The sequence below is a fragment of the Tilletiaria anomala genome, assembly GCF_000711695.1.
Source record: "Tilletiaria anomala UBC 951 chromosome Unknown K437scaffold_79, whole genome shotgun sequence".
Classification (NCBI taxonomy): domain Eukaryota; kingdom Fungi; phylum Basidiomycota; class Exobasidiomycetes; order Georgefischeriales; family Tilletiariaceae; genus Tilletiaria; species Tilletiaria anomala.
In genome coordinates, this window is record NW_013546943.1 from 10366 (window position 1) to 38018 (window position 27653).

At 57.1% G+C, this 27653-nt stretch overlaps 7 protein-coding genes across 7 annotated transcripts; 3 read left to right on the forward strand and 4 right to left on the reverse strand.

The window, feature by feature from the left end:
- The first annotated feature begins 488 nt into the window (after positions 1 to 488).
- Positions 489 to 5939, forward strand: K437DRAFT_172681 (uncharacterized protein). The gene is made up of 3 exons (XM_013386285.1): positions 489 to 670; positions 748 to 1443; positions 1513 to 5939. The coding sequence occupies exons 1-3, from the start codon at positions 630 to 632 to the stop codon at positions 5702 to 5704; spliced, it is 4929 nt and encodes a 1642-aa protein (XP_013241739.1). The 5' UTR covers positions 489 to 629; the 3' UTR covers positions 5705 to 5939.
- Positions 5940 to 8171: 2232 nt separating this feature from the next.
- On the forward strand, positions 8172 to 11712 carry K437DRAFT_172700 (uncharacterized protein). The gene has a single exon (XM_013386286.1). It carries the CDS (start codon positions 8354 to 8356, stop codon positions 11660 to 11662), a length of 3309 nt encoding a protein of 1102 aa, XP_013241740.1. The 5' UTR covers positions 8172 to 8353; the 3' UTR covers positions 11663 to 11712.
- On the reverse strand, positions 11713 to 16892 carry K437DRAFT_172694 (uncharacterized protein). The gene is made up of 3 exons (XM_013386287.1): positions 14847 to 16892; positions 14487 to 14774; positions 11713 to 14406 (listed from the first exon to the last, which is right to left on the reverse strand). Exons 1-3 carry the CDS (start codon positions 16569 to 16571, stop codon positions 11764 to 11766), a joined length of 4656 nt encoding a protein of 1551 aa, XP_013241741.1. The 5' UTR covers positions 16572 to 16892; the 3' UTR covers positions 11713 to 11763.
- Positions 16893 to 17282: 390 nt separating this feature from the next.
- Positions 17283 to 19476, reverse strand: K437DRAFT_258224 (isocitrate lyase and phosphorylmutase). The gene is made up of 3 exons (XM_013386288.1): positions 19149 to 19476; positions 18743 to 19022; positions 17283 to 18667 (listed from the first exon to the last, which is right to left on the reverse strand). Exons 1-3 carry the CDS (start codon positions 19218 to 19220, stop codon positions 17391 to 17393), a joined length of 1629 nt encoding a protein of 542 aa, XP_013241742.1. The 5' UTR covers positions 19221 to 19476; the 3' UTR covers positions 17283 to 17390.
- Positions 19477 to 20102: 626 nt separating this feature from the next.
- Positions 20103 to 22379, reverse strand: K437DRAFT_258226 (uncharacterized protein). Its single transcript, XM_013386289.1, has one exon. The coding sequence runs from the start codon at positions 22273 to 22275 to the stop codon at positions 20188 to 20190; it is 2088 nt and encodes a 695-aa protein (XP_013241743.1). The 5' UTR covers positions 22276 to 22379; the 3' UTR covers positions 20103 to 20187.
- Positions 22380 to 23099: 720 nt separating this feature from the next.
- On the forward strand, positions 23100 to 24928 carry K437DRAFT_172739 (fumarate hydratase). Its single transcript, XM_013386290.1, has 2 exons — positions 23100 to 23245; positions 23307 to 24928. The coding sequence occupies exons 1-2, from the start codon at positions 23243 to 23245 to the stop codon at positions 24717 to 24719; spliced, it is 1416 nt and encodes a 471-aa protein (XP_013241744.1). The 5' UTR covers positions 23100 to 23242; the 3' UTR covers positions 24720 to 24928.
- On the reverse strand, positions 24928 to 27545 carry K437DRAFT_172734 (uncharacterized protein). The gene is made up of 3 exons (XM_013386291.1): positions 26318 to 27545; positions 25912 to 26226; positions 24928 to 25832 (listed from the first exon to the last, which is right to left on the reverse strand). The coding sequence occupies exons 1-3, from the start codon at positions 27368 to 27370 to the stop codon at positions 25137 to 25139; spliced, it is 2064 nt and encodes a 687-aa protein (XP_013241745.1). The 5' UTR covers positions 27371 to 27545; the 3' UTR covers positions 24928 to 25136.
- Positions 27546 to 27653: the final 108 nt, after the last annotated feature.

Here is a 27653-nt window from a genome sequence, read left to right on the forward strand (position 1 = left end):
GAGTTTGACCCGATTTGGGGGGTCTGGCTTGGAAAGAAAGAAAGCAGAAATGGAGTGTGAGAGACTGAGAGGAGGGAGGAGAGTTACGGTGGGTTGTCCATAATTTCATTCAGAATGAACCGAAATGGAAAAAGAAAGAAGTCCCTTGAGAAAAGCGCGAAGAGCACGGACTTTGGGATGCCGACTGCAGACTTGCAGGAGAGATGATGCGGTGATGTTGAGGCGCGCGTGTTTCAAAATTATGTTCCAACCAAACGCCAGTCGCACCTCTTTTCATCTCATTGCAAATGATGGAGGAGAGAACCCTGCCCGAAGGTATCCGCAGCAGACTTTCCTCCTGATTTGAACGGGTCAGGCTCTGGCAACGAGCATCAACTTGCTGGCTCGCTTTTCTCTGCCGGACATCGTGTAATTCGCGTGCACACCGTGTCTGAAGCTCTGATAAAGAGTCAAGTCAATCAGCGCGCGCGTTCACGTCAAAGCATCACCGACTCAGGACGCTCGCGTCGGAACATCGCCTCTCAAACGGTATTGTCCCCGCCCAGCACGGCATCATCTGTGACAATCTCTTGAGGGTGCTCACAATTGCAAGCAACCTAGCATGACCCCATGATTGACGCGCCCAATCAATGTCTAGTGCGGTTGATGCGGAAGCGCACGTTAACATGAGGTGCGTTTCGATTTTCTCGCGCACCCCCTCACTTCGTGCTTCTCATCCATTCCTCACCACCTTCAAATTTGCTGTAGTGCTATATCTGACGCAGAACCTCTGCTGCAACATCCGACGGAACCGGCAGGGCCGAACGCGGCCAGAGCGGCGACAGGTGCTCGAATTGCTTACGCAACCACGTTTCAGCAGCGCCCATACAGCTCAGCGTCGGAGGACTCGCACGTCTCGCCCTTTTCTGGCACAGCATTTGATCGTACTATGTCCTTAGATTCCTCAAATACCACTCAGCCGGCTTTTTCACGAGATGACCATGGCGATGGCGCTTTGAAAGCAGAAAGTCCTGCGTCGGATGTGATCAAGCAGACTCCAAGTCCTCAGGTGCAGCTACAGCAATTCGACGGATTGCCAAGTCGCAGTCCCAAAGCGACGCACATCGCTTTGGTTGGACGAGGGCCGAGTAGCAGCGCGGCAAGCCCGTTGATGGGTGGCACATCGCCTCGCATCCCAGGTGCAGCAGGCTCCAAGATGACGAATTTCAATTCGGATGGCAAAGAAGCTACGTACAAGCGCAACCTACGCGCCAATCCCTTCGAGGCTCCGAGGGCGGCAGCCAATACCAGCTTTACCGGGTCTCACAGCAGATCCCCCAGCTCTCACTACAAGGGCGGTGCGGCAGGAGCACCAGAACGCGGCATCGCGTCCGCGGTCAGCGTGCACAGGTCTGTATACCCTGCCAGCTCGACCTACTTTTTGACCGTTATCCCGCCTGCAGAGTGAGCGTTTCGGTGGTAAATTTCATGTATGGAACCAAGCTGATCTGTTCTCGCCACAACTGTCTACAGCCTCCCAAGCGATCCGCCTCATCCTCGGAGCGGCTCCTCTGCCGGCGTTCCGAGTCACTTTCGACGGGGCTGCCTCTTGCCGCTCTATCCGACACTCGGAGGACAGCTATATACCATCGCACGGGAATATGGCTTACCGTCCATTGGCGGCCTCGCCATCTACTTGGTCGATGACGGTGAAGGCAACTTGGGACCGTGCATCGGTGAAGCTGCTTGGCGGGCACTTTGGTCGCGTTACTTCGAGGAGGACGCAAGGCTGGACTTCTTCGCTCCCGAAGGCATCGATGCGGTAGGCAGTCCATTGTCGATGCGCTCGCCGCAGTCCCAGTCGCCCGCCTTGTTTGCCGGGACTTGTGCTGGCGTGCAATCGGCCGATGGCAGGGATGAAGGTTTTTCGACAGAATCTGAACAATCTTCGGCTGCCAACGCGAATGCTCGGCCTCACCAAAGCAGAGTTGGCTATTCACACAATACCGCCTCTCGTGAAGGTCACTCACGAGGTCACTCTCATCCCAATAGATGCGGCACGGGTAGCTCGACTGCTTCACCTGCTCAAACACATGGGATGGCATTTGGTTTAGGCCGGCTTCCGATCGTCGGAAGGATCGAGTGGGCCATCGAGACGCATCGTGCACACTGGTGGCCATCCTGGGTGGAAGAGGCAGAGAACAGCTTCAGCTCGGGCAGCACGTCTGCAGGTGGTAGTGCAATCAGAAGCGCCGCGGGAGGAGGCGGCGGAAGTGCAACGGGCAGAAGGACCTTGCACCTCAAGTCTGGCGTCTATGAACGGTCGCCCTCGACTCAAAAGCATTCGATGGTTTCGCGACTGCTGCGCAAGGGTATCCATGACCCATCGACTGTACAACCACGAGCGCCTTCCGATTATGCTGCATCTCGGTCCTCTCAACCACGATCGGCCACCAGCGCAACTCGCAGCTTCGAGCAAAGCATCAGTGGCTCCGAAGAGCAGATCAGCAGATCTAGCAGTGCAGCTGACGACTTTTCGCAAGCGAGTTTATCCGCATCCCCCCGAGCCAGCTTTAGTGCGCCGCACGAAGTCTCGGCTTCGCGCCACACTTCTACGGCAGGCTTGGCTCAACAATCCGTTCCGCTCGACGGCGCATTGCCCCGGCACTCGACTGAAGAGTTAGATGCAGCGGGGTATGCACCTCTACTGGAAGAAGATGATGGGGACGAGCTCAAGGAGAGACAAGAGAACAGGCAGGAGACACATCAGTGGCAATCATTCGAGGATATCCCAGATACGGATGAAGGAATGTGGCAGGAGTTGTCAGGACGACGCCACCTGGGCAAGTCGGCCTTCCCGGAAGCGGCCGCCTACGCCGATTCTGCTCAGCAGCTACCGCTCTCTGCTGCTGCTCTCAGTCATCATGTCGCTGCCACCGATGCCTTGAAATTGTTTGAATCCAACCGCAAGGTTGCAGACGATTTGGGCCCAACCACTCCTGGTGGCGCCACGTCACTTGTGGAAGAAGCACTGCACCATGCCTCCCCTCCCACATTCCCGGGCGAAGATGAGGAGGCGGGCACGGAAGAGGCTCCATCGTCTGACGATGTTGGTGAAGTGCTTGCGCTCTGGGCCAGCTCGAGTGGGGCTGGTTCGATTCCAGTGCATCGTTCCGAACTTTTGGAGCCAGCTCAAAGTGAACTCCCTACCCCCGCAAAGCCTACACCGCTTGCGTCTTCTTCTGGAAGCGTTGGCACGGCAATGTTACAGAGTCCAATTTCTCTCGACACAGCAGCTTTTCCCGGACAGGCTCCCAAATTTGCAGACTTTGCACCGGAACGACTCGATCTTGGTACTAAAACCGATGCAGAGAGCTCTTTGAAGCCGCTGTTGTCGCCAACGCCGAGGAGCAGCACGGGCAACAGCGCAGATCTCAGCGACTCGCTTGGAGACATGGAGCGCGCGTTGGAGCTGCTGTCGCCGACTGGATCCAGCAACCCCCGATCCAACCCAGGCTCGGTAAAATCTAAGACTCGTTTCTCGACCGGATCTAAGCGAGTCAGTGCAGCAGTGCCAAAGTTCAGGAATTTGAGCAGGAGGTCGCTACCAGCGAGCAAGGCACCATCGTCGGGAGATACGGCGCATGATACGCCGCGTCCTGGGGACCTTTTCCTCGCGGATGATGAAACATCCTCAAGTCCCGTCCCAGTGCACCAGGCACACGAGGCAATGCCTTTATCATCTGCTCTGCAGAGCCCTCAGCAGATTCCAGCAGCTCCAGCGTCAAGCACTGTAGCGGTTTTGGATGCACCCACGGCGGAGCCTTTTCTTGCACAGGCTTCCTTGGAGCCTGCATCGGTGCTGCTTGAACTCAAGGATCCGACCAATGACAAGCCTGGTACCGTGGTTGCTGAGACTCCGCCAGAGAGCGTCGAGCTTGACGAGCAAGTTGTGCAACAGTCTCTGGAGCGCAGCGCAGGGCCAGAAGGCACACCGGCTGCGCAGCGAGACCCACAACTGTTCTCTTCGCCCGAGCACAACCAGCACATGACTTCTTACGACGCGACGGAAGCGCAAGGGCATGCTGATGCGGAACCGTTCGTTCAAGAGAGAGCAGCTGCCAGAGGTGCGGTGGAGATGCAGCAGCCGCGCGCACCATATCCATCCTCGGAGAGCACCTCGCAGTCAATGTCCGACCTTCTCTCAGACTATCACCATCTTTCTTCAAAGGCGAGTCAATCGGACTCATCTGGACATGATGAAAGCGATTTCGTCCAACCCTTGGCGGGAGAGAATGATCCCTTTGGAGTTTCAGATTCGGTTCAGGCCACGCCTCTTGCACGTCAAAAGGACCTCGACGCGGAACGACTTCCCGCTTCGTCTTACGCTAGAGCTCAGGAAGCATGGATGAGAAAATCATCTACGGATGACGGGTTCGAGAGTGCCATTCAGCAGACAGTGCAGCCGCAAATGACACACCAGAGTCCAGTGGGAGCAACATCACCCGCGCTGCATCCCGCCTCCATGCACTTAGCCGAGAGGATATTAGAGAACGGGACATCGCCGGCGTTTGCATCTGCAAGCATCTCTCAATCTCCACCTCCGACGTACCATCACTTGGGGAGCCCGGTCGTCGAGCCAGAATATAAGCGACAGCCTTTGCACATGCTGGAAAGCCAGGGGCTCATCCAGCAGTCTGCACCCAGTCATTCTGGCCAGTCGGGTCCCGTTGGAACGGCACAACCGGAAATTGCGACGATGGCCGTTAGCCGTAGGAGCAGCGAAAGCGAAGAATGGAGCCAAGACGGTAGCTTGGAGGAGCATGGCCGGTTCTCTAAAGCTTCCGAATTCGAAATTGTTCCCGGCACACCCACCTTCCTCTACGAACAACACTTGGCTGGTCATTCTCGTCCGGATAGCCTTGCCTCTCACGTCCTCAGCGCGAGGGATGCAGACGGCCTGGGCTCGGCTTCTCCACTTTCTCGTCCTTCGCCACTGAGGGAGACACATGACCCTGTGTCCGCTGACGACCCAGATGCACCCCCTCATGCTGAAGGAGCCGCACTTGGACTTGACTATGGCCCACATCAACGATTCCTTTCGCAAGATGGCTCTTCCATTCACAGCAGCGAAGACTTTGACGGACGCCTGGACGACATGCTGGATTACGCCGCTCGCCTTCCGCAACACCCCGCCGGGTTCTCTCACGCAAATCACCACGACGATGGCCTGGATTTGGAGCAGATGACCATTTCCACGCGTCAAGCCGTGCGACAAGCCCTTTCCGAGAGCCATGAACGTGCTTCCATTGACTCTGTGCGCAGCCTAGGCTTGCCGCCGCGCTCACCGACGTCACCTATCGCGATGGAAGCGTGGCCTCGGCGCTCTTCGGGGTCCTCCATCAGTGGTGGGAACTACCCGCGAAGAGGCTCCGTCGAACGTGGATCCCCGCTTGCAGGCTCTCAGCCGCGCCGATCGTCCTCGAGCCACTCTCCTGCACGGCGCTTCGGCGAGCTACCGCCCAGCCCAGCATTGACGGGTATCAAGCCCGATATGGGTACCTCCGCAGGCAGCCGGCGTGGCAGCGCCACCTCCCCCCTCAACACGAGCTTCAAAGCAGACTGGCTACCTCCGCTGCCGGCAGACGCAGGAAGCACGATGGCGATGTGTGCGATGTCCAGTTCACCCCGCACCATGTCACCAGAGAGCCTGCCACTCTCATAAATCTTCCAGGTGGAGCAAATCCACACTGGACGCTGCTTGTGTGCGCTGGGCGTGCAACCTTTCGATTCTTGTGGCATTTACGCAGTCTACATAGACGAGAGCTGCGCTCTTCTACTCTCATGATTTCGAGATGACAGCCTTCCTATTCAACCCTGGTCGCTCCGAGACTCGTCGGCAGCGCAAGCACCTTACCTGCCTTCATCCGGCTTTGTCCCGCAGCTAGCAGGCTGCAGCCGTCACCCAAACATGATGACTTTTTCCACTCTCTCAAGCAGAGAGTATTCAGAGTCGCTCGGCTTTTGGTCACATGTATTTTACATCTGCGCATTCGTGATAAATAGACTTTGGTAGCTTGCATCAGCAATCTACAACCAACGATCAACCCTGCGCAGCTCATTCAGAATCTCTCTTGTCAGCTTCAAGTCCGTCGCTGATCGCCCTTCGTAATGATGGTTGCAGATTCAGAAGCATGGAGGCATTGAATACCTCTCTTGAGCCAACACACAGGCCTTCAACCATGGATGTATGCAGGGCTCCGACAATGGGCTTCCGGGTTTTCCGCAAGCTCAACGGGGACACCGCAAGGCGACTCATTCTAGGAATGCGCCTGCAAACACTTAAACGCGACAAACGCCGGCTTAGTCCCAACGTCGGTATCGAGCATCTGTCGGTTAAGGAAAGCGCTGCGCTAGTTCATGGAAGCGAAGGTACCTGTGTTCATGGTGACTCATCGCCTTGTATTCACTCTATGCAGTATGTATATGTACTCTATGATGTATGTCGCCTCGAACCTCGTGGAGCCCGATGATGTGTGGCGAGGGCAACTGTTGAGAGCTGGTGCGGTGATGATGGTGGCAGCGAACCAGCTAAGCGCCCGCGAACGTGACGCGATCTCGTTGCCTTACACGAAACAAGAAATAATCACTTGGACCAACTACGAATAATTCGTGCACTTTGTCGTCAAAGCTTACCGACTTCTTTCTTTTTGCGGGCGAATACAATATACTGTACTGAGCGATGATTCTTGTGACTCAAGTCGACGCTTGCTCCTCGGCTGGGAGGGTCGGGACTCGCAGCAGAGAATCAGCTGCATTCATGCGATTATACGCAGCCTCCCCAGGCCTACATACCAGTGGCCTACTCGACTGCCCACGCGTGTCACGCGCAAGCACCTGACCAAAAGCAAAAAAGAATTGAGGTGTGCAGCCGACTACAACGGTTTTGTAAAACGTGTGTACATAACAAATATGGCTTGGGTGGCAGGAAGCCTCTACGGCCTAAGGGCACTGGCACGGTGTGCGACACCCACTCTCTCGGCCGTTGGCTAGGGAACGCAACTCTCGCACACAGACACTGGAACAAGCCGGTATAGGTAGTGCTTTCGCCTTCTCCATCCCAGTCACCCCCCCCCATCGCTATGTATCAGCTGATGCACAAAAGCTCCAAGCTATAGCACGCTGGTCGCGCAAAGACGTTCAGACGTTGCACCCGGCACTTTCCATGGATCTCTCCTGTCGGACATCCAGCTTGATGGTTGTTTGAGCCGCCGAAGGTGCAACGTGCAGCGTCACGCCTGTCAGCCTCAACTCAAGCAGTACGCTCAGCTTCGCGTGTCGCACAGTCGCGAATTTCTCACGTCTCCTCGTCGAAGCGGGCATATCCCCCCTATGCCGCGACTCGCAACTGGCCAACTCGTGCAAGCACAGAGGCAGGCTAACTCGTCGCGTCCGGATCGCTTACTATCAAGTTGCACTCGTCGCCCTTACATAGGGTGAAACGACCCTCACAAGATTTCGACCAGTTTCGACGCGCTCGACGTGTCAAACAGGCGACCTGCCGCTGAAAGAACAGCTAGAGCAAGGAACAGGGCGGTCGAAAGGAAAATCAGAAGACAGAGAGAGAGCTTGCCTGGGTGAGTCAGATTAGGTCCTCATTAGCTCAGAAATGGCACATTGCCCGTCAGCGTCGGCGCGCCGTTCGTCCTGCCTGTCATTTGAACAGCGGCGCGTGTTTGGGTAGCGCAGGAAACCGCTGGCATCTTCCGCTGCCGTCGCGTGTGCATCCACTCTGCAAAGCGTCGTCTTAGAAGACAGCAATGGCTGCAGGCTGTTGCAAGAGTGGTCCTGCAGGGGACGGGTAGCCTGTAGGCCCAACCAGCCGATCGCGGTGAGGGTCACCTGACCTTTGAGGTCCAATGAACCCATAGTGAATAGGGGACGATAGGCTCGACTGCTGGGACAGACCTGGCAGGCTTTGGGCTTTGGGGCACGTGGCGACCCGTGCATGGTGCTCTCTCCGCGAGTACCGACCGGTCCCTGGCGTCAATCGTCGGAAACGCGTCAGCAAGGACGGTATGGGGCTTGGAGTTGTAGGGGGGTTATTGTCCGAAGGCCACTGGCAGCCACACATCAAGCAGTAACCCTCACCAATGTCGACCTCGCCAGCTTGTCCTCTCACAACCACATGGTCTAATCGAGGTTGCAACTCCATCATAAGAGAGCTGCAGACTCGGACCTGGAGGACTGCGGTGGATGAATGCTGTGGAGGCACGATCGTCTTCTCGCATGTGCTTTTTGGCTTTTCGATCTCGATTTACTTTCCATCTTGTCACGAACCTCGGTCTGCTGACACGACGACCGCTTATTCGCAATGTCGTCTTATGCCTCGCTGTGTGGTTCCGCCTCCGGCTCCGGCAACACAGACGAGTCAGCTCGTCAGAATCAAAGCTCTGCAGTCTTCGGCGTGCTCCAACCGTCGCAGCGGGCTAATATCAACGCGTCACTGCATCAGCAAGTCGCCTCATCGTTCCAAATCAACCGAACTGGTACCGACGCAGCTCCTACTCTTTCGACTGCGTTTCTCGAGAAGGGGGAAGCCCGATGCGCGTACAGCTTTTTGTCCTCTCAAGAACAGCAGCAGCAACAGCAGCAACAACGACAGCAAGACTTGTACCAGCAGCAGCTCCACTACTTTGCCGCGCTTCAGGCACAACATCAACGTCGCTTTCAGGAGCAACAGCACGAGTTCAACGAGCAGGCTCTGCAGCAGCAGCAGCAAGGTGCATTTGACTGGACTTCGTCCACACCATTCTCTGTTCCAAACTCTGAGGCTACTGCGGCAGTGGCCGTATCTCCTCATTACACAGCGAGTCGCTTCCCGCTCTCTCCGCTGTATAACGAAATAGACGCATCGAAGCTCGTCCCGGCGCCCTCCCTCGCTCAGCGCGGCCACTCTTTTTCGGGCGTCACCGGCGAGCCTCCGTGGGAGTTCGCATCTCTTATGGTCGAGGGAACTACATTTATGGAACGGTCAAACAGCATGCCAAACTCCAATTCACGAAGAATGGCAGCAGCTGCTGCTGCTGCTGCCACCGGCCCGCAGAAGGCATCGCAAGACTCCATGGGAGGGCCTTCTATTGTCGCGAGCAGGGCTGGCAGTAAAGGCGCGCGCACACGTAGCTCGCTTCCGTTTGCCCCGACGCTCAAAACCGAGGATGGACTGTTCGATTCGAAAGACTCATCCGCCATGTCCGCGTCCTCGTTCGCAGAAGACGACTTTGACGAGTCGTATGACAGCGGACACGGCGACGCGTCGGCCGACACGCTCGGCGCGCCGGTTGCCTACGATGGTAGCGATCCAGAAGTGTTCAAATGCCCGCACTGCGACAAGCAGTACACTGGCAAGCACGCGCGCAGCATCTGGCGCCGGCATCTGCAGGACAAGCACTCGATCCCTCTCTCGCTGCAGCCGCGTCGCACGCGTTGGGATGGGGACGCAAACCGCCCGAAGAACGCCGAGGAACGACGTGCAAGGATGCTCGAGAGCAAGAGGCGATGGGCGCGAAAGAAGCGCATGCAGGACAAGGCTGTCTCCCTCGGATTGCCTCCTGATGCAGATGTCAATACCATTCGAAAACGCATGGCTGAGATGCCAGCGCATGAGTTCGACCAGATGATGGATGAGCCGGAAGGCGGGATGCCCAGTGTCACACAACCGACATTCTCCGTCGGGTCGCGCATCTTCGGCACCAGTGCCGCCGTCGCCAGCCCCTCCACGAATGGAGCTGGCGCAAGCGGGAACAAGTCATCAGCTCAACTTGACAGCAGACCGATTGCAAGCGTGCAACAACAAGCAGATGACTCTTTCTTCCGCCACGCTAGTGGGGCTGCTCCTGATTCATCTGCACGCTCAGACTTTAACGCTTCCCCTGGCCTTGTCGCCGACCGCATCGCCGGCGTTGGCACAGGCAGGCCACAGAAAAATCATCAGCCTGATGTCTTCGACCTTCCTCCAGCTCAAGGACCAGTCTCATTCACTATCCGTCATCTTGACCCGAACGTCACACCGATTCAGCACTTTGCCATGCTGCAGCCGACACCGCCGTCGACGGGGCCTAGCAGCGCCGAAAAGGACCTACACGCGCTCAAGCATAAGATGCTCGCCAGCATGTACGGATCCAAGTACAAGCCGCTGCTCTCGCCTCCTACTTCGGGCGAAAAATCGACCCATCTTTCTCAGCAACAGCAGCAGCCGCCGACGAGTGTCTATCCCAAACCGGGTATTCTCAACATGGCGACACCCAGCTTTGCTGCTACCGCAAGCTCGGCCCGTTCGTCGGATGTGAACCCCTTTTCTCAGCAGGTGAATCAGAACAACATCGAGCCGCCTCATAGCAAAGCGCGAGCTGGAAAGACCGAAGAAGCGGCTGAAGAGGCAGCTTCTCAGCTGCTGGCTTTGGCTTCGGAGTCCACCTCAGCTAACGAGCGTGCCCACGCCGAGCGCCAGAATAGCAACAATGCACAGGGTGACAGCCCGACCCGCTCGCCATCGGCGAGACCGCGCAAGGAGGCGCAGTACCGTCTAGGGCGCCCGGGTATGAGCCCACGGTCTAACTCGGTCTCCGCACCTAGCCGACCAGCATCCGGGGAGAGCACTTTCGGCGGATCACCCAGGCGCCATTCGTCGCTTGAGCCACTCGTGCCTCTATCGCACCAGGAGCCGACGGCGGGCCAGCAGCTCGCAACAACGACGGTTGCTGCTCCGCTGTCTGCGTCCCGCTTTACGTTCGACCGTGCTTCATCACCTCGGGCGAACCCATTTTCGCTTGAGCAGCACAAGATCTCACCCATCTTGTCCCGTCGCACATCCGGTCTCTCCCCAAGCGGCGCCAATCAGGACCTGCCCCTCGCAGGCCTGTTGCCACTTCGGATGCCTCTACTCGGCGTTGACTTAAAGCTGCCACCGCTGGTCGCTACACCTGCACGTGAGTTTGCGGACCCGATCGGTAGCATGAAACGAAGTCCTATCGAAGAAGAGGAGCGGGCCAACAGCGTCACGAGCGACGCCTCCAAGAAGCCACGACTAGATCCCAAAGACATCAACATCTCGCCCGTTCGGCCAGGAGCATCTGTGGCGGAAGGACACTCTCGCTCGTTTTTTACGCCATTCCACAAGTCTACATCGCAAGCTACTACTGACGCGTTGGGAAAGAGCGTCGTCAGGCCTTCGCTTGGCATTCTTGGCTCAGCAAGCCGCCCGTCGCGCAGGGATGATCAATTTTCCTCGCCACAGCATCTCGGACTCACAAGCAGCCTGGGTTTGGCGCCTCAATCGGTGCTGCGCAACGCGAACGCAGCCAACTTTGACGTTGACACCCCGGCGCCTGCAGCCTCGAAGACCGCGTGGCCTGCTACGGTCTTGCGTCCGAGCAGCGGCTCACAAGGCCCACGCTACGCAGCGTCCAGCCTTCGCGAGCAAGCCAGCAGCAGTCCGGTTGAAGAAGATGAAGACCCGCTAGCACGTGTAGCATCTGGTACCGTATACACCCAGCAGCGTAAGATCAACAACGATCTCACTCCGAGCAAACGCGGGCAAGCCCGCTCAGCAAAGCCACCTGGTGTTCTGAGCCTCGGCATTTTAAACGGATCACCCAAGAAGAAGGTGCCTTCAGCAATGTAAAGGATTAATCTAGCAGCCCCAATGTATCTCTCTTGCATATTTGTCCAGTAATTTACGAGCACCGACCGGAAGACGTGTTGAATGGGCTATTCGAAGTATTTCTATGATACATTGGGAGCATTTGCCTTCAGCGCTGGGTAGCCAAACCATTGAGCTGCCGGGTCGTCCAGCTGCCATGGGTCTCCGTCTGTAACAAAGTCAATGAGGGGTTGTTGCGGGTCCGAAGGCGCCTCAATTGAAGGAGTCACATCCTTTTCCATACCGGACGCCGCACGGATGTCATTATCTGCCCCGTGCTCGCCCGAGATAAGTCCATCCTTTGACACAGCTGTGGCAACAACTTTGCGTTTTGCATCATCTTCGAAGGTCATTTTGACTTGGTTCACTGCTGTTTGCGGGGCCACGAGGATCGCTACCTGAGAACGAGGCTGCACTTCAATTGCCCCGGAAGCAGGTTGTACAATCTCGGTCCTCTCTCCTTCTGTCAATGACCGTTCTGATGCTGCAGATGGCGTGGACACGCCAGGCTCGCTGACCACCATCGCGTCGGGTTGTCCCACTGCAGATTGCGTTGGCCCATCGGAAGGAGAGAAATTTTCTGCAGGAAGGGGGAAGAGGCGTGACTCTAGGGATTCGACCGGCTCACGCTTTGTTCCGAGCGGCGGGGATGCACTGAACGATTGTGGTTCAGCTTTTGCACCTGCTGACATGCCTGGAATCGCCATCATGGCCGAGGGCTTCGGCTGCACCTTGATTCCCTTGAGCGGCAACGACGGCTTCTGCCCACTTCCGCTTGCCTCTTTCGTCCGCGGTGATTGGTCTGCCTCGACCGTAATTGTTTTAACAGACCGAGAAATGGCAGAAGCCTTGTCATTGGACTTTGCGAACTCGACAGCTATCCCAGAAGCTACCGATGTGGTTGCAATAGGGGCAGCCGGGATAAATGCGCGCGCTGGCGGCGAGCCTGTGTGCACATCTTGAGAGGTTGATGAGCCAGTTCGTTGGTGAACCGCAGTGACAGGACTGGGTGCTTTCGGGGCTTCCGATGTAGTAGGTGTTACGGTGTTGGAGGCCCGCTCTGCCCGGTGCTCTCGATATGACTGCTTACTAACGGAGCTCGACCGCGAACTAGATGCGCTGACAGAACGATCAGCATCTCTACCCCCCCTCTCTTCATCGCGAATGACGGCAGTGCGTGGGTAATGCTGGCTATCGCCTCGGAAGCTCTCGTCAGCCTCGGCTTGTTTATTCCGCTTAGTCGACCCACGCTCGGGTTTATTGGTGTCGATGCCTATAGCCATGCTGACCGGGTCGGGTGGACTGCTGGCCAGCCAATTGTTGAGTGGCTCCGACGACGTTGAATATGTTTCTGAGCGACCGGATGACATCATCAAGCCTCGCTCGTGCAAGGTTTGGTTGACAGCGGTGACATTTGCATTTACAGCACTCAACGCATTGTTCTTGCCATCCATTCTGCGAGACTGAAAGCTGGCCCAGCCTCGCTTCATGGCATCTTTGGCATCTTTCGCCGCCGCTGTTCGGCTCTCCTTGTCCGCAAGGCTTGCTCTTGCTTTGTTCCAGGATGACAGCAGCGCACCACTGACATTCTGCCCCGCGAGCGCACCCACATTCAGACTTTGCGTGCGCTGCGACAACCTAGCAGCATCGTAGCGAGCCTGTTGCGCTGGAGTAAGGATGACACTTGGGCCGTTCCACGCAAAGCTGGCAGTGTGACCGTGCTGCGATGGCGCCGAGGCGGGCGATGTCCGCTCCTGATCTGAGATGTCGCACTTCTTGTTTATCTGACCGTATGACAGCTCGGTTGCCTGTTGCGGACGCGGTGGGATGATCGGTACCAACTCATCTTCCTGCGGTTCAACCGCAGACGCAACAGCGTCCATCTGGGCAGAAGAGGTCGTCCTTTGAATGTTTGGCACATCGGCCGCAGTAGATGGGTCCCAATCATTAAGAATGAGCGACGATTCACGAGAACCTTGCTCGATGGCGCCCTGCGTGCCTTGTGTAAATGTTCGCTGTATTGGCATGGACTTGACAGAAGAAGCTCCTGTATCTGAGGTATCATGCGCAGCCTCTACCTGCTCGGGAAGAGGTGGCGCATTGGAAGAAGAAGGAAGGTTGCCGGAGTAAGTCCCGCCAGAAAGTTGACTCGCGTTTTGAGAGGTCTTGCGGCTGGCAGAAACAGAGGCAGACGTGAAGCCAGAGGGAACAGCTAAGCGTGACGAGCTGGCGAACCAGGTCTTTCGCTTGCCGGTCGAGCCTGGGCCTGTCCCTATCTGGCTGTCTGACCCGATGCTCATCGCTTGCAATTGTTGTGCTCCACTCGCAGCAGCCGCTGCAGCGTCCCTCGAAAGCAAGGAGTTCAGGCTAGCAGACGCACTCGTAGGCAGTGCGGGAGGACCGGGCGGAATCTGCCTACATTGATGAATACGAGGCGCTAGCTCGTCATCAGCGGCGGCGGCACTGACGTTGACAGAGGACGAAATTCCGTCCTCTGCCTCCGAAGAAGCTGCACCTTCAGGGACCGGAGGCGCATGCGGCGCCGAGGGTCTTCTCGATTGGCTCTTGCTGCTGTCGCAGCTCGGAGTTGCAAACATGAAACTTGAGCTAGCAGTCTGATCCGCACGCTTGACCGCGTCTGCCCAGAGGCCGCCGCGCTGCGTCATGGGTCGGGTGTCAAAGAACGGGACATCATCCATATGCGGTAAGACGAGCGACTCCATCATCTGCGGCAAGAATGGACGTACAGGCTGTCAGTAAGATCTCGAGCGTGTGTGCGTACACTCCAATTTGCGTCTTGGCCTACCATTTCTCTAATCCGGCTCTCGATGATCCTCGTGACCATGGACCACTGAACCTTGCGCTCGCTGACCACCGGTTCAATGGCGAGGTCCATCTTGGGTGGCTGCGTGAAGCCGAACCAGAGCCGGTTGCTCGGCGGCGGCTTGATGTGCAGGAGCAAGTTTCCTTCGAGGGAGCGCAGTACAACGGCAAGGAGAAGCGAGACGGTATAGGATTTGAAGCGCGAACCGAGAGAAATGGTGAGATTGGTCGAGATGGTCAGCCGCAGCGAGCCAGTGTAATGCAGCGTCACCTGCAATTCGATGCGAGAGTCTACAATTCAGCTGTCTGCATGCGCGCAAGCCAAGCAAGCGCAGCGGCTCACCTCCATGCTAGCCTCTCCTTCGCCCGTCAAACTCTTGAGCATCGGCCTGCTGAACGCAGGCGGCGTCCTGCCGAGATCGACCTCGCGCACCCTGACGTCGCTGAGGAAGCTTGGCGTTTTGACGCGGCTGATCTTCTTCATGAGCTTGTTCGTCACGTAGTCCTCCAGCCAGGCGGTCCGGTAGATGCTGAAGAAGACCCGGCCGAGCATCGCGTTGAGCCAGCGCAGGGGGATCGGGTCGGGGACCGTGTCGAGCGACGCGAGCAGCGCCGACATGTCCATGGTCGAGAAGAGCGGGCCGACGGGGTCGGTGGTCGCCTGGAAGGGAGCCATGTTGCTCTTGTCGGCGCCTTTCCAAGCGCCTGGAGCACTGTGATCTGGAAGCGGAAGAAGGGAAGCATGCAGCAGCGCATGGTACCAATCTTCGAGCAGTGTGGCCGACTTGGCAAAGATGAACCACTCGGTAAAATCCAACGCCTTGACGTGCCCCTTGGTCAACTTCGTCGAAAGCGCTGGTGGAAGTTTTCCAACGATGCGCACAGCATTGCGCTTCATGAACAGTTCGCCATCACGGACGTTCGCAGCGACAGCCTTCCATTTGGCGACGACAGCCTCGTGCCGCTTCGCCTTTGCCAAAGCAGCCGCTGCAGCCTCTGCCTCCTCGGTCGTAGTAGCCGCCGCTGCAACTGCTGACGCGTCCGGATCTTGGTCGAGGCTACCGTCGCCACCACTGTCAACCGTTGCAGAGCTTCCGTTCCCCAGTTTCATACTCTCAAAGCCCTCCTCGCTCGGCTCTCCCTGTACGTCGCCGAGGCCTGCGATGTAGATACTGACACGCTTGCCTCGCACGTCAATGGCAGCTTGCACCTCGTTTGTCGCATTGGGCGACGACTCATCCGCCGAGTAGAGATACAGGATGGGTCCTTTGAGGATCGCGTGAAACTGCTCTTTTGCAGCTTGGTTGCGGCCCACACCTGCACGGTCCGGCTTCCCGTTCTTGGTGTTGCCGTCGCTCTTGAGGGCTTCGAGGCCTCCGGGGAGGTTGTTGGATGGCGCCTGCTGCTCGGCCTCGGGATCTGATCCTGACTGACCGTTCATTTGGTTACCACCAGCCTGGTTCTTCCGATAGTCGAGGAGACCACGGTAGACCGCGCTCATGTAGCCGCCTTTGCTCTTGCCTAACGATCCCGAGTCTCCCGCGGCACCACCAGTGCTAGAGCCACCATCGCCAACATCACTGATACCTTCTGTATGTGTAGAATGTGGCACTGCTTCAGCCGAGCCAGGCGGGTGAAATTGCTTTCGGACGATGAGCCAGCCGGATCGGAAATTCTTGCTCGATACTGGCGCCGCAGCCGATGCCGAAGTTCCAGGCTTGTCGGTGCGCAATGGTAGCAGGCGCTTGGCAGCTGTGGGTATATCGACTCCACCGACAACGGCAGTGTCTGCGCCATAAGCTGTATTTGATTCTTCTGTACCGGCAGCAGAGGAGGCGTTCGCTGCCGCTGCCACGGCGAGATCGAGGGCTTCGGCCTTGCGCTCGGGTGAGAGGTCGACATCGCCCAGTGGCCCCGGTGCCCCTTCCGCCGCCTTTGACGCACGCAAAGGCTGCCCATCCTGCTCAACTGGCGGACAGGTCAGGATAAAGTAGAGAAAGCCGGCGACAAGGCAGAGTGGGAGAAAGGTGATGCCTCCGAGGACATAGTAGAAGAGTGCGCGGAGCATCTTTAGTAGGGCTTGACGGCAGGTGACTTTGCCGGACCGTACCGAATGTCGATGGGATTCGTCTAGATTCCTCTTATGCTCCGGAAACTTTGTCGAACGACCAGGCGTGTTGCGTTACCGAGCCGAACACGTAGCCCTCCTGGCGCTCATGTTCACTCGTAACGGGTGAGCGATGGTCGTTGCCGCAGCTGTGGGTCCAATAGCGATCTATCGCCAGACGATCGTCTCGACGACAGCTGCAGGATCTTGTTGTTGACGCTGCACGCTGCACCGACAAGCAATGTCTGCTTGGGGCACGGGATGGACACGGCATCTTGTCCATCCATCCGTGTATGTGTAGCCAGCCCTCCCTCAAGTAGCGTCGTCACCATGCGTCTATTTCTCATGCTGCAATGCCACACTGATGCACGCCCGTCCTGTCCACCGACTGGGTGCTGTGTGGAGACGAACAGCCACAGGCACTGCATCACTCTTCCATCGCTCGCACAAACGCAAACGCCACGCTCAGCCAAGCCATATTCCAATGACCAGGCTATGCCTCCCACCGCCCACTCCGTCGCTCTCTCGCATTCTTCATGGTGTGACTAGGGTCACTGCCAAAGACACATCCTCAGCCGAGACGAGGACTACATAATGGATCGCCTTGACGCTCCTTTTAATACAAAAGAACTAGAAAGCACATTGGCTGTGCAAAGTACTACTGTTATGGGCCGCTCCGTCCTGCATTTGGTGGCGCAAACGGTGGAAGAAAGCGAAGGAGTGATGGAAGAAGGGCGAGTGATTGCGTCGAGTACGGTTCGAATCTCATCCCCTCTGCTCTCAATGCTTGCTGACAAACTGCGACTCCGAGTTATAGCCGCCCATGGCTGCAGTGGACGAGACGCCGCCGGTGACCGTCTTGAGGAGCGAGTCGACGTACTCGGCACCGGACCACTTTTGGTGCGTGAGGACGTCGCATCCAATATCCCGCTCCTTGCGCTGCACAAGCTCTACGTACGCCTTCATGCCTTCCTTGGCGAACGCCTTGGCGAAGTGATCCGAGATGTATGCGTTCGAATGCAGACCGGCAAGCGTGATGAACTGCCAGACGAAGCCGAGCTTGGCCAGGTCCCAGACGTAGCTTTGCATCTTGTCTGTGCTGAGGCCCGCTGCGTCCCAGTTGAATGACGGTGAGAGGTTGTACGCGAGCCACTGGCCAGGCACCTTGGCGCGCACGCCATCAGCAAACTCCTTGGCCTGCGTGTAGATCGGGCTCTTAGTCTCCATCCAGATCAGGTCGCAGTACGGTGCAAACGCAATCGCACGGTTGATGGCGCACTGCGTGCCGCCCTGGTAGCGGTAGTATCCCTCGCGCGTGCGTGGCGCGTCCCAGTCCCAGAAGAAGCCGCTCTTCTCGCTGACGCCGTACTTGGCCGCCAGAGCGCGAGCCTTGTGGTTTGCGCTATATTGAGCCTCCTTGATGAACTGCTCCGCCTTGCCGCTGTCACCATTCTTGCGGATCGCATCGGCGACGGCATCTGTGAAGAGCTTCAGACCCGCCTGCGCGCTCCAATTATCCTCGATCTTCTGGAGTGCGTCACCAGTCTTGCCCTCGCGCTCTGCGCGGTTCATCACGTCGACGAGTGGCTCGAGATTGGGGTTGGTGCTGCCCAGAATAAAGGAGTGGTCGCGCTCGTCAACGTTGGTAGTGATGAGCGTAGCCGCCTCCGAATCGGTACGTGCGACGCAAAGGTTATCGACACCCATGATGTCAAACTGCAGGCGAATGGCAATCAAGCGGTTGATGTGCTCGCTGATGGGTACAAGCACCTTACCGGCCATATGACCACATTTCTTGGTGCCTGGTGCCTGGTCCTCGATGTGGATACCAGCAGCGCCCTTCTCGACAAATAGCTTGGTGAGCTTCATGACAGCAGTCAGACCTCCGTGACCCGTGTCGGCGTCCGCGACAATGGGGCGCAGGTAATCGATATAAGGAGTTTTAGAGCGCTGATCGGGTGACATGTTGGCTCGTGCTTCGCGCTGCTTGCGGTCGTGGAAGAGCTGTGCCATGAAAAGGTGCTCGACTTTTTGGGGAACAGTGTTGTATGGGTAGTCTACACCCAGAGGAACAGATTTGAAATGCACTTTTCAGACCTCTTTCAAGCAATGCTTGGCGTGCAGACACTCACCAGCCAAATCGGGACCAGGTTCGTTGGTACTGCTCGCAGTAGAGCTCGATTGCCATCCGGAGACGTACACAGTCTCGAGGTGCTTGGCCATCTGCGTAACCTGCACAGGGTCGAGAGCTCCATAGGTATGAGACGTAGTGCCCTGCGATGCGTGGTTCTCGAGCGTCTTCCAAAGTTTCTTGGCCATTTCACCTGACGGGTAGGTCAGCTTGAGTGTGCCGCGCTTGGAGACGACCTGCTGTGCAGTGTAGGGGCGCGTGGTGCGAGCAAAGCGTGGCGACTGTCGCAGAGAGAATGGCATTCATCCAGAGTCAGACATCAAACACGCAGGTAACCATTATTGATACTAGACACGCGCAGGCCTGGACGCTGCACGGTCTGGAGCATCATTGGCTAGCATGCTTACTTTCCACCACTCCTCGACCTGCATAACCTCCTCGTCGAAAGCATGCTGCTCGACATCGCTGGAGAAACCCATGATGGATTGGTGTCGATTTGGGGAGCGATGTTTGGTTCCTTGTTGTTTCCAGCTTTGATGCCTGGTGCTCTTGCTGCTGCGCAAACTTGCAGGCGTGCGGTCTCCTCTGTTGTATACAAACTCGCACGAGTCGTGGATGGTGGTTGGCAAGATCAACGGCAAAGAGATGGTGCGGGAGAAGATGTCCGTAGTATATAAACGTAGGGATCGAAGGGGGAGGATGGATCGGGCCAGCCAGGCAGCCAACCAACGGACGCGACGCCGGTCACCGAGGACTAGAGGGGAAGAGAGATCAACTTGATTCTGCTCACTTCAACTGGCGATCGATGACACCCAGCCAGCCGGACAATGCGGGTGAGGCGGGCGAGCGAGCAGCGCCGCGTGTGAAACAAGGCTATTCTACCATTGTCTGAGACTATTCCGCACCACCGCGATTCCCGTGCAGAATGCCTCATTCATTTCATTGATTGCGCCATCCGAGTCGCTAAATCCGCGATTGCCTCGTCTCGCTCAGCCGGCTCAGTCAATGCCGCTAGAGGCTGGCCGCACCTGGACGTACCTACAACGCAAGTGCACACGACGGGCAACAGAAGGGTTCTTCCTGGTTGCGTAGGACGCGTACAAGAAACGGCCAAAGGACAAGGCGCTGCGACTAGGCAATTGCCAATTGCTTCGAACAGAACAAGCTGAAGGATGACGATGAAAAAGGTCCATGAGCTCGAGTCATCATCTAACCTGTGCGGAGCTGCGGCCCTCGGCCACGAATCGCAAAAGTTCGCCCATCGTATGGATCGCAAGATGCTGCCATGTGAGGTTCGTAGCTGCAAAGGACCATCATTTGTCAAGCAGCCAACCCGCTGAACCCGCAATACACCGCAAGGAGCAAAGAACTGCAATTAAATGTCACTCCTATCATACAATGTTGCCATGCGCGACGTCTCCGCTGCACACCTGCGAGCGTCAACGATCACTTGCCTTTTCCGGCCTTTCTCGCCTTCTTTTCATCCTTGACGATCTTGGCCTTCTTCTCCTCGAGCCGCCTCTTCTCCTCGCCCTTCTTGCCCTGGCTGTAGCTGACCTTGTTGTACAACTTGCGCTGGCGGTTCGACATGAGCATACGCGCCATCTCCTTTGCTTCCTTCTCCTCCTGCGCTTCCACATCACCCGTCGATGCTGCTGTCTTGATCGCCGAGGATGTCTTGGAGGACTTGCACGCAGCTGCTTGCAGCCGTCGAACGCGCTCCACTTCCTCCTCCCCACCAGCCGCTTCAGCTTCGAGCTCGGCGGACTCGAGAAGCATGCCGTCCTTTGGATCTTGCAGTAGCGCAGCGAGTGCCGGTCGAGCGGCATCCTGTGCCACGTCCGCAACATCGGCACTTTGTTCTTCGTTATCTCCCTCTTCGTCAGAGCTATTTTCAACTGCACTGTCGTTTGCCGATGCATCCTTCGACCCGCTGACTTGCGCAGCTTCGGGCACATACCCACCTTTCCTCCTGACCGCTTCTTCATCGACGAATGGACTCAGATGCGGTGGCAGCGTCTTGCCTGGCGCATACGGCTCGGTCGGCAGGAGCTTGCGTGCGTTTGCGCTGTCGATCAGCCACTGGGGCTGCACATACACCCTCTTGGAGCCCGGGTGCCGCGAGCCGTCGTACATGGATTTGCCCTCTGCACCGACGGGAACGGGCCGGTCGACGAAGTGGTGCGTAATGCGCGGGTCGTCCTCGGAGAGTGCAAAGCCGGTACCCGCGACGAGGTCCCAGCCGATGCGCTCGGACGACGCGCCAAAGCATCGCAAGACAAACTCAAGCAGCGCCCGTGGGCACTCGCGCGAGATAAAAAAGTAGTACGGAGCAAAGATGTTGAAAGAGGAGGAGGTTGAGGAAGAAGACGATTCAAGCTCGGCAAGTGTCATCAGGGGTGCTGACGACGCGTCCTCTGCTGTTGAGACCTTGCTCGATGATGCTTGCTGGAATTTGTCCGAGTCTGCTGCGTTCCCACTCGCTGTCCCATCCACTGTCGCCGCCGCGTTATCCACCATCTCATTGTCCTCCTGCACTCCCGCACCACCGCTCCGCGTGATAGCCTTAATCTGCTTCTTGACGTCCTTTGCCGAAACTTTTCTCCCGTTTACCGCGGCAGTTGCGGCTTCAGTCTGCTTCTGCTCCTGCATCTCCGCCTCGCTGCTTTCGGCGGCCGTCTCGTTCCTGCCTGCCAGCACGTCCGCGCTCTTCTCGCTTAGCGTGATGGCCCCGACACCCGCGCCGGCATCGTCCTTCTCCACGTCCAGGTGCGGCGGGTAGACAAGATTATCGTCAGTGTAGAGCTTGTACATCACGAATCCGATGAGCGTCTGGTAGAGTTCGAGGAAGGTGAGCATGATCCTGAAGTCGACATCGTCGGGGATGTGCTGCGTGAAGAGGTACGGTACGAGCCAAGTGATCTGCTGGCCACGGATCTCGGCTTGGAAATAGACTCCCTTGATGCTAAGGAAGATCTTGCGCAGAGAGCGCGTGCGCATAAGGTAGACTTGCCACTGCGCGCAAAGCGTGGCACAATTGGCGATGACTTTGTGATTGACGAGGCTCTTGCCGCGGTCGCCGTTGTTAACGGGCAAGTGAGCGAAGAGGTTGAGCAAGCAGAGTGCATCGTCGACGTCTCGCAGCGAGTCTGTAAATGTCGGGTAGCGCTGTTTGATGATGTGGTCCAGTCGCACGACTGGTTGATGGTTCTCCTGCAAGCTCTTGGCGAGCGACCACTCCTGCTTGCCGATCGCTTTGCTCAGCTTTTTCGCGAATGCCTTGTGCTGGCGCAGGGTCTGGAGTACAGGCTCGTGCTGGAGGAATTGAATGTCTTTTGCATAGTAGAACGAAGCTGGAGCATTGTTCCCTTTGTTGGCCCGCTTCACGTGGCGTGGCTGCCGGGGGAAGATGCCCTTAAGGATGCAGAGACGTCGAAAGTCGGAGAGAGAGAGCTGCAGCTTTTTGACGGCTTGCGTGCGAGTGATGTAGTTCTTCGCCGCACCGGACGTGCCCTTCTTCTTGATTTTCGCCATCGTTGCGCTGTATTCCAGGAATCTGCTTGCGTACAATCGAAAGGGTTGGAATACCTGGTGAGCAGATATCAAGGGCAAAGCGCACACAGTACACAAAGCCGTAATGGGAGGGGTTGATGGCGACAAGATGGAGCAGCAGGCTGCACGGCTGATGGAAAAATTCTAGGTGAGCAATTGATACGAGTTCCGAGTTCCGGTAAGACTTCTCGGTCGGGATGAGGCATGCAGTTAGGTTTAGGGTTGCTAAACACCTCTCCGCGTCGGCACCCGTTTGGCCCCGGCGGCGAGTGCCTGCCGGTGCTTTCCGAAAATCTGAGGGCGAAATTCGCCGCCAATAGCTGTGGGTTATGGGCGAATAGAGAATGGAGTATGCAACACTTGTCCGAAACTTCTGGACGATACACATCTTGTCATGCTACAACTCGCATCGCTATCCGTTGCATCAAGTATATTCCGAGAGCCCTCGCCGTTCCCTGTGCTGTGCAGATTTGTTGCTCTTCATATTTCCAAAATGATGCGTTGGCCGCTCGTCGCTCAAGTGAGTACGATTTGATAGATTTACGTAGGGCAGCAGTGGAGATGACTCCTCGGATATGGAGGAGAGGGCCGTGGGAGAGGAGCGCGCAACAAAGCGGCTGGCTGCGCCAACTCCAGCCTACTCCACAAACACCCCAGAGGCATGTTTATCTCTTCCCATTACAAGCATCTTACGGATAGGAGTACATGCACCTTACTCCGTACAAGACCTACCCACCAGATTTCTACGAGTTTTCCCCGCGATCGCACGCAGCACCATCCCCATTGGGAACCGGATTGGCCAGCTTCGACCGTTTGCAGGGGCTGACCCATCTTGTCCCCGCATCCTCATCGACTTTACCAGGCGCCTACCGTATCGCGCGTCTCAGCTGCTCCCTTCGCAGCAAGACGCATCGCCGTTCCCTCTCGTGCACTCTCTGTCTCCGCAACCATGGTGAGTTGGCACATCTTCATGTCAAGTCAGTGCGAGTTTGACCAAGGAGATACCCTTCTAGGCCCAGAAATTCCGTCAAGAGCGGGATACTTTCGGTGACTTGCAGGTCCCGGCCGACCGCTACTGGGGCGCGCAGACGCAGCGCTCGCTGCAGAACTTTGACATTGGCGGCCCGCAAGAGCGCATGCCGGCACCTTTGATCGAGGCATTCGGAGTGCTCAAGAAGGCTGCCGCCAACGTCAACCGGACCTTCGGCCTTGATGCCAAAGTAGCTGATGCGATTGGCCTGGCAGCAGATGAAGTCATCAGCGGCAAGCTGCACGACCACTTCCCGCTTGTTGTCTTCCAGACTGGTTCGGGAACCCAGACAAACATGAACGTCAACGAAGTCATCTCTAACCGCGCCATTGAGATCCTCGGAGGCGAGCTCGGGAGCAAGAAGCCTGTCCACCCCAACGACCACGTCAACATGAGCCAGTCCTCGAACGACACGTTCCCCACTGCTATGCACGTCGCATCGGTCCTGCAGATCCGCAAGAACCTCATCCCGGCGCTCGAGGAGCTTCACGCTGCGCTGGACAAGAAGCGTGCCGAGTTTGACGACATCATCAAGATTGGTCGCACGCACCTGCAAGATGCGACGCCTCTGACTCTCGGCCAGGAGTTCAGTGGTTACGTTAAGCAGGTCGAGAACGGCATCGAGCGTGTCAAGGATGTCCTGCCCCGTCTCAGCATGCTCGCACAGGGTGGCACAGCCGTTGGCACGGGCCTTAACACGTTCAAGGGCTTCGATAGCAAAGTTGCGGCCGAGATCAGCAAGATCACCGATGTTCCGTTTGAGACGGCGCCCAACAAGTTTGAGGCGCTTGCCGCGCACGACGCGATCGTTGAGGCTTCTGGCGCCTTAAACACTATCGCGGTGTCCTTGATGAAGATCGCGAACGACATTCGCTACCTCGGGTCTGGGCCGCGCTGTGGTCTCGGTGAGCTGAGCCTGCCGGAGAATGAACCGGGCAGCTCCATCATGCCGGGCAAGGTCAATCCGACACAATGCGAGGCGTTGACCATGGTCGCCGCACAAGTCATGGGCAACAACACGACCATCAGCGTCGCCGGCAGCTATGGCCAGTTCGAGCTGAACGTCTTCAAGCCGGTGCTGGTCAAGAACCTGCTGCAGAGCATCCGTCTACTTGCAGACGGCGCAAGGAGCTTTACCAAGAACTGTGTCGTCGGCATCGAGGCAAACCGCGAAAAGATCGACCAGATCCTGCGTGAATCCCTCATGTTGGCGACCATCCTCAACTCGCATCTAGGCTACGACAACGTGGCAAAGGCCGCCAAGAAGGCACACAAGGAGGGTCTCACGCTCAAGGATGCCACGGTGCAGTTGGGCTTCTTGTCGCCGGAGGAGTTCGACCAGAAGGTCAGGCCGGAGCTGATGCTCGGTCCGGATGAGCCGCCAAGCAGCAAGTAGAGTTAGAATTGATTGCGGAATAGGAGGGGGGTGTTGCAGCATCCTTATTTTAACATCGGGTCAGTTCCAAAGCTGCGGATACTGTCACGTCCCTGAATTGTGTCTGTACTTTGCACATCCTTGGCGAGGGACACTACGCTGCCCTGGTGCATCTAACTTCGGTCCCTGTCGGCCATGTGGCCTTGTTGAGCAAGCTCGAGTGCTTGACAAGGAGGGCCAATTCAGCTTTGGTCCTGCTGACTACGTCCGCCAAGCATGACGCGCAACACGAGCTGATGGTGTTGGTCACGTGGTCAGCAACACCAAAGCGTGGATGAGCCACTTGCCAAAATTGGCCAACAAGATCATCTAGCCGATTGAGCAACCATTCATCAGAGCTGAGAGTGGAGCATGTGGGTCGCAGTAGCCAGCGTCAACTTACATGGCCGCGATAGCACGCTGAACGGCCCAAGCAAATGATCCTACGAGCATGACCATGCAAGCACTCAGCAAGCTCGTTATCACAACATTCTTGATCAGATGTGTCCAGCGCTGATGCCGTCCCTGCACGAGTCCAAACGCAGATGAGGCGCTGGCAGCGTCGATGGCGAGAGCAGTCCCGAACAGATATTCGAGTCCTGTCGGCGTCTCGGGCGCAAAGTAACGCTGAGGGGCGATGTAGGACGGTGGCGTTGCTGGCGCATGCGCGTGCTGCAAATCCACAGTCCTCGAACCGCCAGACATGAGGCCGGGGTGCTCTGCTTGCCAGTCCATCTCGTCTGGCTCTGCTTCGCCATTGTCCGATGCGGGTACACGGGGCGAAGGATACTGCGCCCATGAATCCTGAACGACCGATGCTGCTCCTGGGAGGGACGATTCACCGAAGACGGGGGCTGGTTGCGCAGGCGTTGCTGGCTGATGCGGAGCCATGCGCGTGCCGCTCCAGTGCGCGAAGCCGCTGTTGGCTGTTTTGACCACTGGGCTCGAGGCTGCAGCTAGGCGATTAGTTACCTCGCCTCTTCCGTTGCTGACAGCATCCGCTTCGGCGCTGGACACCGTACCTAATCGCCGCGAAGCCAGACTCAAGACGGGGGTACGCTCGATCCTCAGGTTGCAGAAGGCGGCGATGGTGATCTGGGCATAAGGACCAGGTTCAAACTAGATGCATTTAGAGAGAGCGCTGTATTTCCGATAGGGCAGACCAAGTACTCACAAGACAATGTAACACAACAATCCCCAAGGAGAATCGAGTTTCGAACCCACTGGAGGAGCTCAGAGTATCATCTAATCCACCAGCTGTGCCTGCCATCCATCTCGCGGTGACCGTTTGCTCTCCGATGTAAAGGGGACCAGCAAAACCTCGTTCGTAACCTTCTTCAAGCAAGTGCTTGCCTAGCCTGGACGACGTTTTCAAGTGCTTTCTGAACTCTATGATGAAATCAAGTGCGTTCTGAGATGTGCCCATCATCTTCTCAGATAGGACAAGCAGCTGAACCAAGCGCAGTAGATAGCAGAAGATCTGTGAGCGCTGAAAACGCAGAGGAATTCATGTGTCAGGTCCGTGGACGCGGGTACGCTGCACATGCCATCGACTTCACTGTAGATGACTGGTGACTCACAGCCCAGATGCCCCTCCCTCTGACCGAACGAGTTCGGCCTGGCCGTCGCCGTTCGACGATCCCCGTTCTCCACGTCGGATCCCAAGCTGACCATAGGATGGAAGTGATTTGAAACCAAAAAATTGTGGCGTTCCACCTGCGCACCTCCCTCGAAAGGGTAGACGTTCGATCCGAGAAAGATGCCAAGGCAAGTAAGAGGGAACATCCCTGAGTCAGAATCCAAAGAGCCCCTCTGATTTTCCATACGCTCTCAGTGCGTTCGATCCCATGCAAAATGGTATCCGCCGCTTTGTTCGGGTTGCGGCCCGTCAATGTACCCTTGCCCTTAGCCTCGACGCCATTCCCGCTCATCGTGGATAGGAGCGAGCGCTTGCGCGCACCGCTTCGCTCGAACCAGCCGCTCATCAAACGTTTACGCGCATCTTGATCGGCCTCCAATATGCGGTCCTCTGCCACTTGCGCACACGCTTCGCAAAGTGGCGGATAGCGCGCCTCGAGCGTGGTACGGTAGGCTGGTAGTTGGGACATGAGTCGGGTATCTTTCTCGTCTTCTTCATCGTCTTGAGGCCCTTGGCTAGCGTTCTCGGGTAGGTAGTTGGAAAGTAAATGTAGAATGAGTGTCTGGTTGCGGTGGCAAGCGCGGCAGAACGGCGAGGAACTTGCCGTTGCTGACGCCGAGTCTGATGATCGTGACGAGGGAGGAGAAGCAGCTGCCCCCTTCGCGAGTTGCGCTGGAGCAAAGGCAAATTTGCGAGGCTTTGACGAACTGGAAGAGGAGCCGTTCTGATGTGCGATGTTTCCGAGCGCTTCAACGCCATTCCAGCACTCGCATGCCGAGCAGAACCACGCGTCGGGTGTGCCGGCGCTGACTGCGGGCGGGGTGTCAGACTTGGACTTGAGCTGCAAGCCAATGCCAGCAACGAGCTTGCTGTTGGCCGGCACTACTAGAGATGACGTCTGGCAAAAAAAGCAGCGCTCGACGGGGTAAACACCGCGTGCTTTGGAAAACGAGAATAGCCGACGCAGCATCTTTTTCTGCCATGTAGCTGCCATTGACACGCCGACTGATCGGAAGGTAGATCGATTCACAGCACGGCTTTCGAGTCGAAATCGTGGACCAGACTCATTTCATCGCCCGGCCGATGGTCGCACAAGGCTCTAGAGAAGAGGAGGCCAAATGCATGCGCGATGCATCAAACACCTCGCTTGCAACTGCAGACTCTCTGTGGACTGCATTGATAGTAGGCTGTAACGGGTACTCAACTTCGTCCGGAGTGCGGGCGAAATGGCGCAGAGCCAAAGACCACGCGTGGGAGTCGAGACAGCACTCTGCACT

Bases quoted from the DNA above. Each gene is read 5' to 3' on its own strand.
- K437DRAFT_172734 (XM_013386291.1), bottom strand. From the start codon at position 27,370: ATGGCAGCTACATGGCAGAAAAAGATGCTGCGTCGGCTATTCTCGTTT. The intron at 26,227-26,317 runs GTGAGTCACCAG...CTGCGTTTTCAG, and splicing joins GAGGGAGGGGCATCTGGGCT to CGCTCACAGATCTTCTGCTA. The intron at 25,833-25,911 runs GTGAGTACTTGG...CCTTATGCCCAG, and splicing joins TTGTTGTGTTACATTGTCTT to ATCACCATCGCCGCCTTCTG.
- K437DRAFT_258226 (XM_013386289.1), bottom strand. From the start codon at position 22,275: ATGGCGAAAATCAAGAAGAAGGGCACGTCCGGTGCGGCGAAGAACTAC.
- K437DRAFT_172681 (XM_013386285.1), top strand. From the start codon at position 630: ATGTCTAGTGCGGTTGATGCGGAAGCGCACGTTAACATGAG. The intron at 671-747 runs GTGCGTTTCGAT...AATTTGCTGTAG, and splicing joins GAAGCGCACGTTAACATGAG to TGCTATATCTGACGCAGAAC. The intron at 1,444-1,512 runs GTGAGCGTTTCG...AACTGTCTACAG, and splicing joins ACCGTTATCCCGCCTGCAGA to CCTCCCAAGCGATCCGCCTC.
- K437DRAFT_258224 (XM_013386288.1), bottom strand. From the start codon at position 19,220: ATGGGTTTCTCCAGCGATGTCGAGCAGCATGCTTTCGACGAGGAGGTT. The intron at 19,023-19,148 runs GTAAGCATGCTA...TCTCTGCGACAG, and splicing joins AGGTCGAGGAGTGGTGGAAA to TCGCCACGCTTTGCTCGCAC. The intron at 18,668-18,742 runs GTGAGTGTCTGC...CTCTGGGTGTAG, and splicing joins ACCTGGTCCCGATTTGGCTG to ACTACCCATACAACACTGTT.
- K437DRAFT_172700 (XM_013386286.1), top strand. From the start codon at position 8,354: ATGTCGTCTTATGCCTCGCTGTGTGGTTCCGCCTCCGGCTCCGGCAAC.
- K437DRAFT_172694 (XM_013386287.1), bottom strand. From the start codon at position 16,571: ATGCTCCGCGCACTCTTCTACTATGTCCTCGGAGGCATCACCTTTCTC. The intron at 14,775-14,846 runs GTGAGCCGCTGC...ATCGAATTGCAG, and splicing joins AAGGAGAGGCTAGCATGGAG to GTGACGCTGCATTACACTGG. The intron at 14,407-14,486 runs GTAGGCCAAGAC...TTCTTGCCGCAG, and splicing joins AGAGCCGGATTAGAGAAATG to ATGATGGAGTCGCTCGTCTT.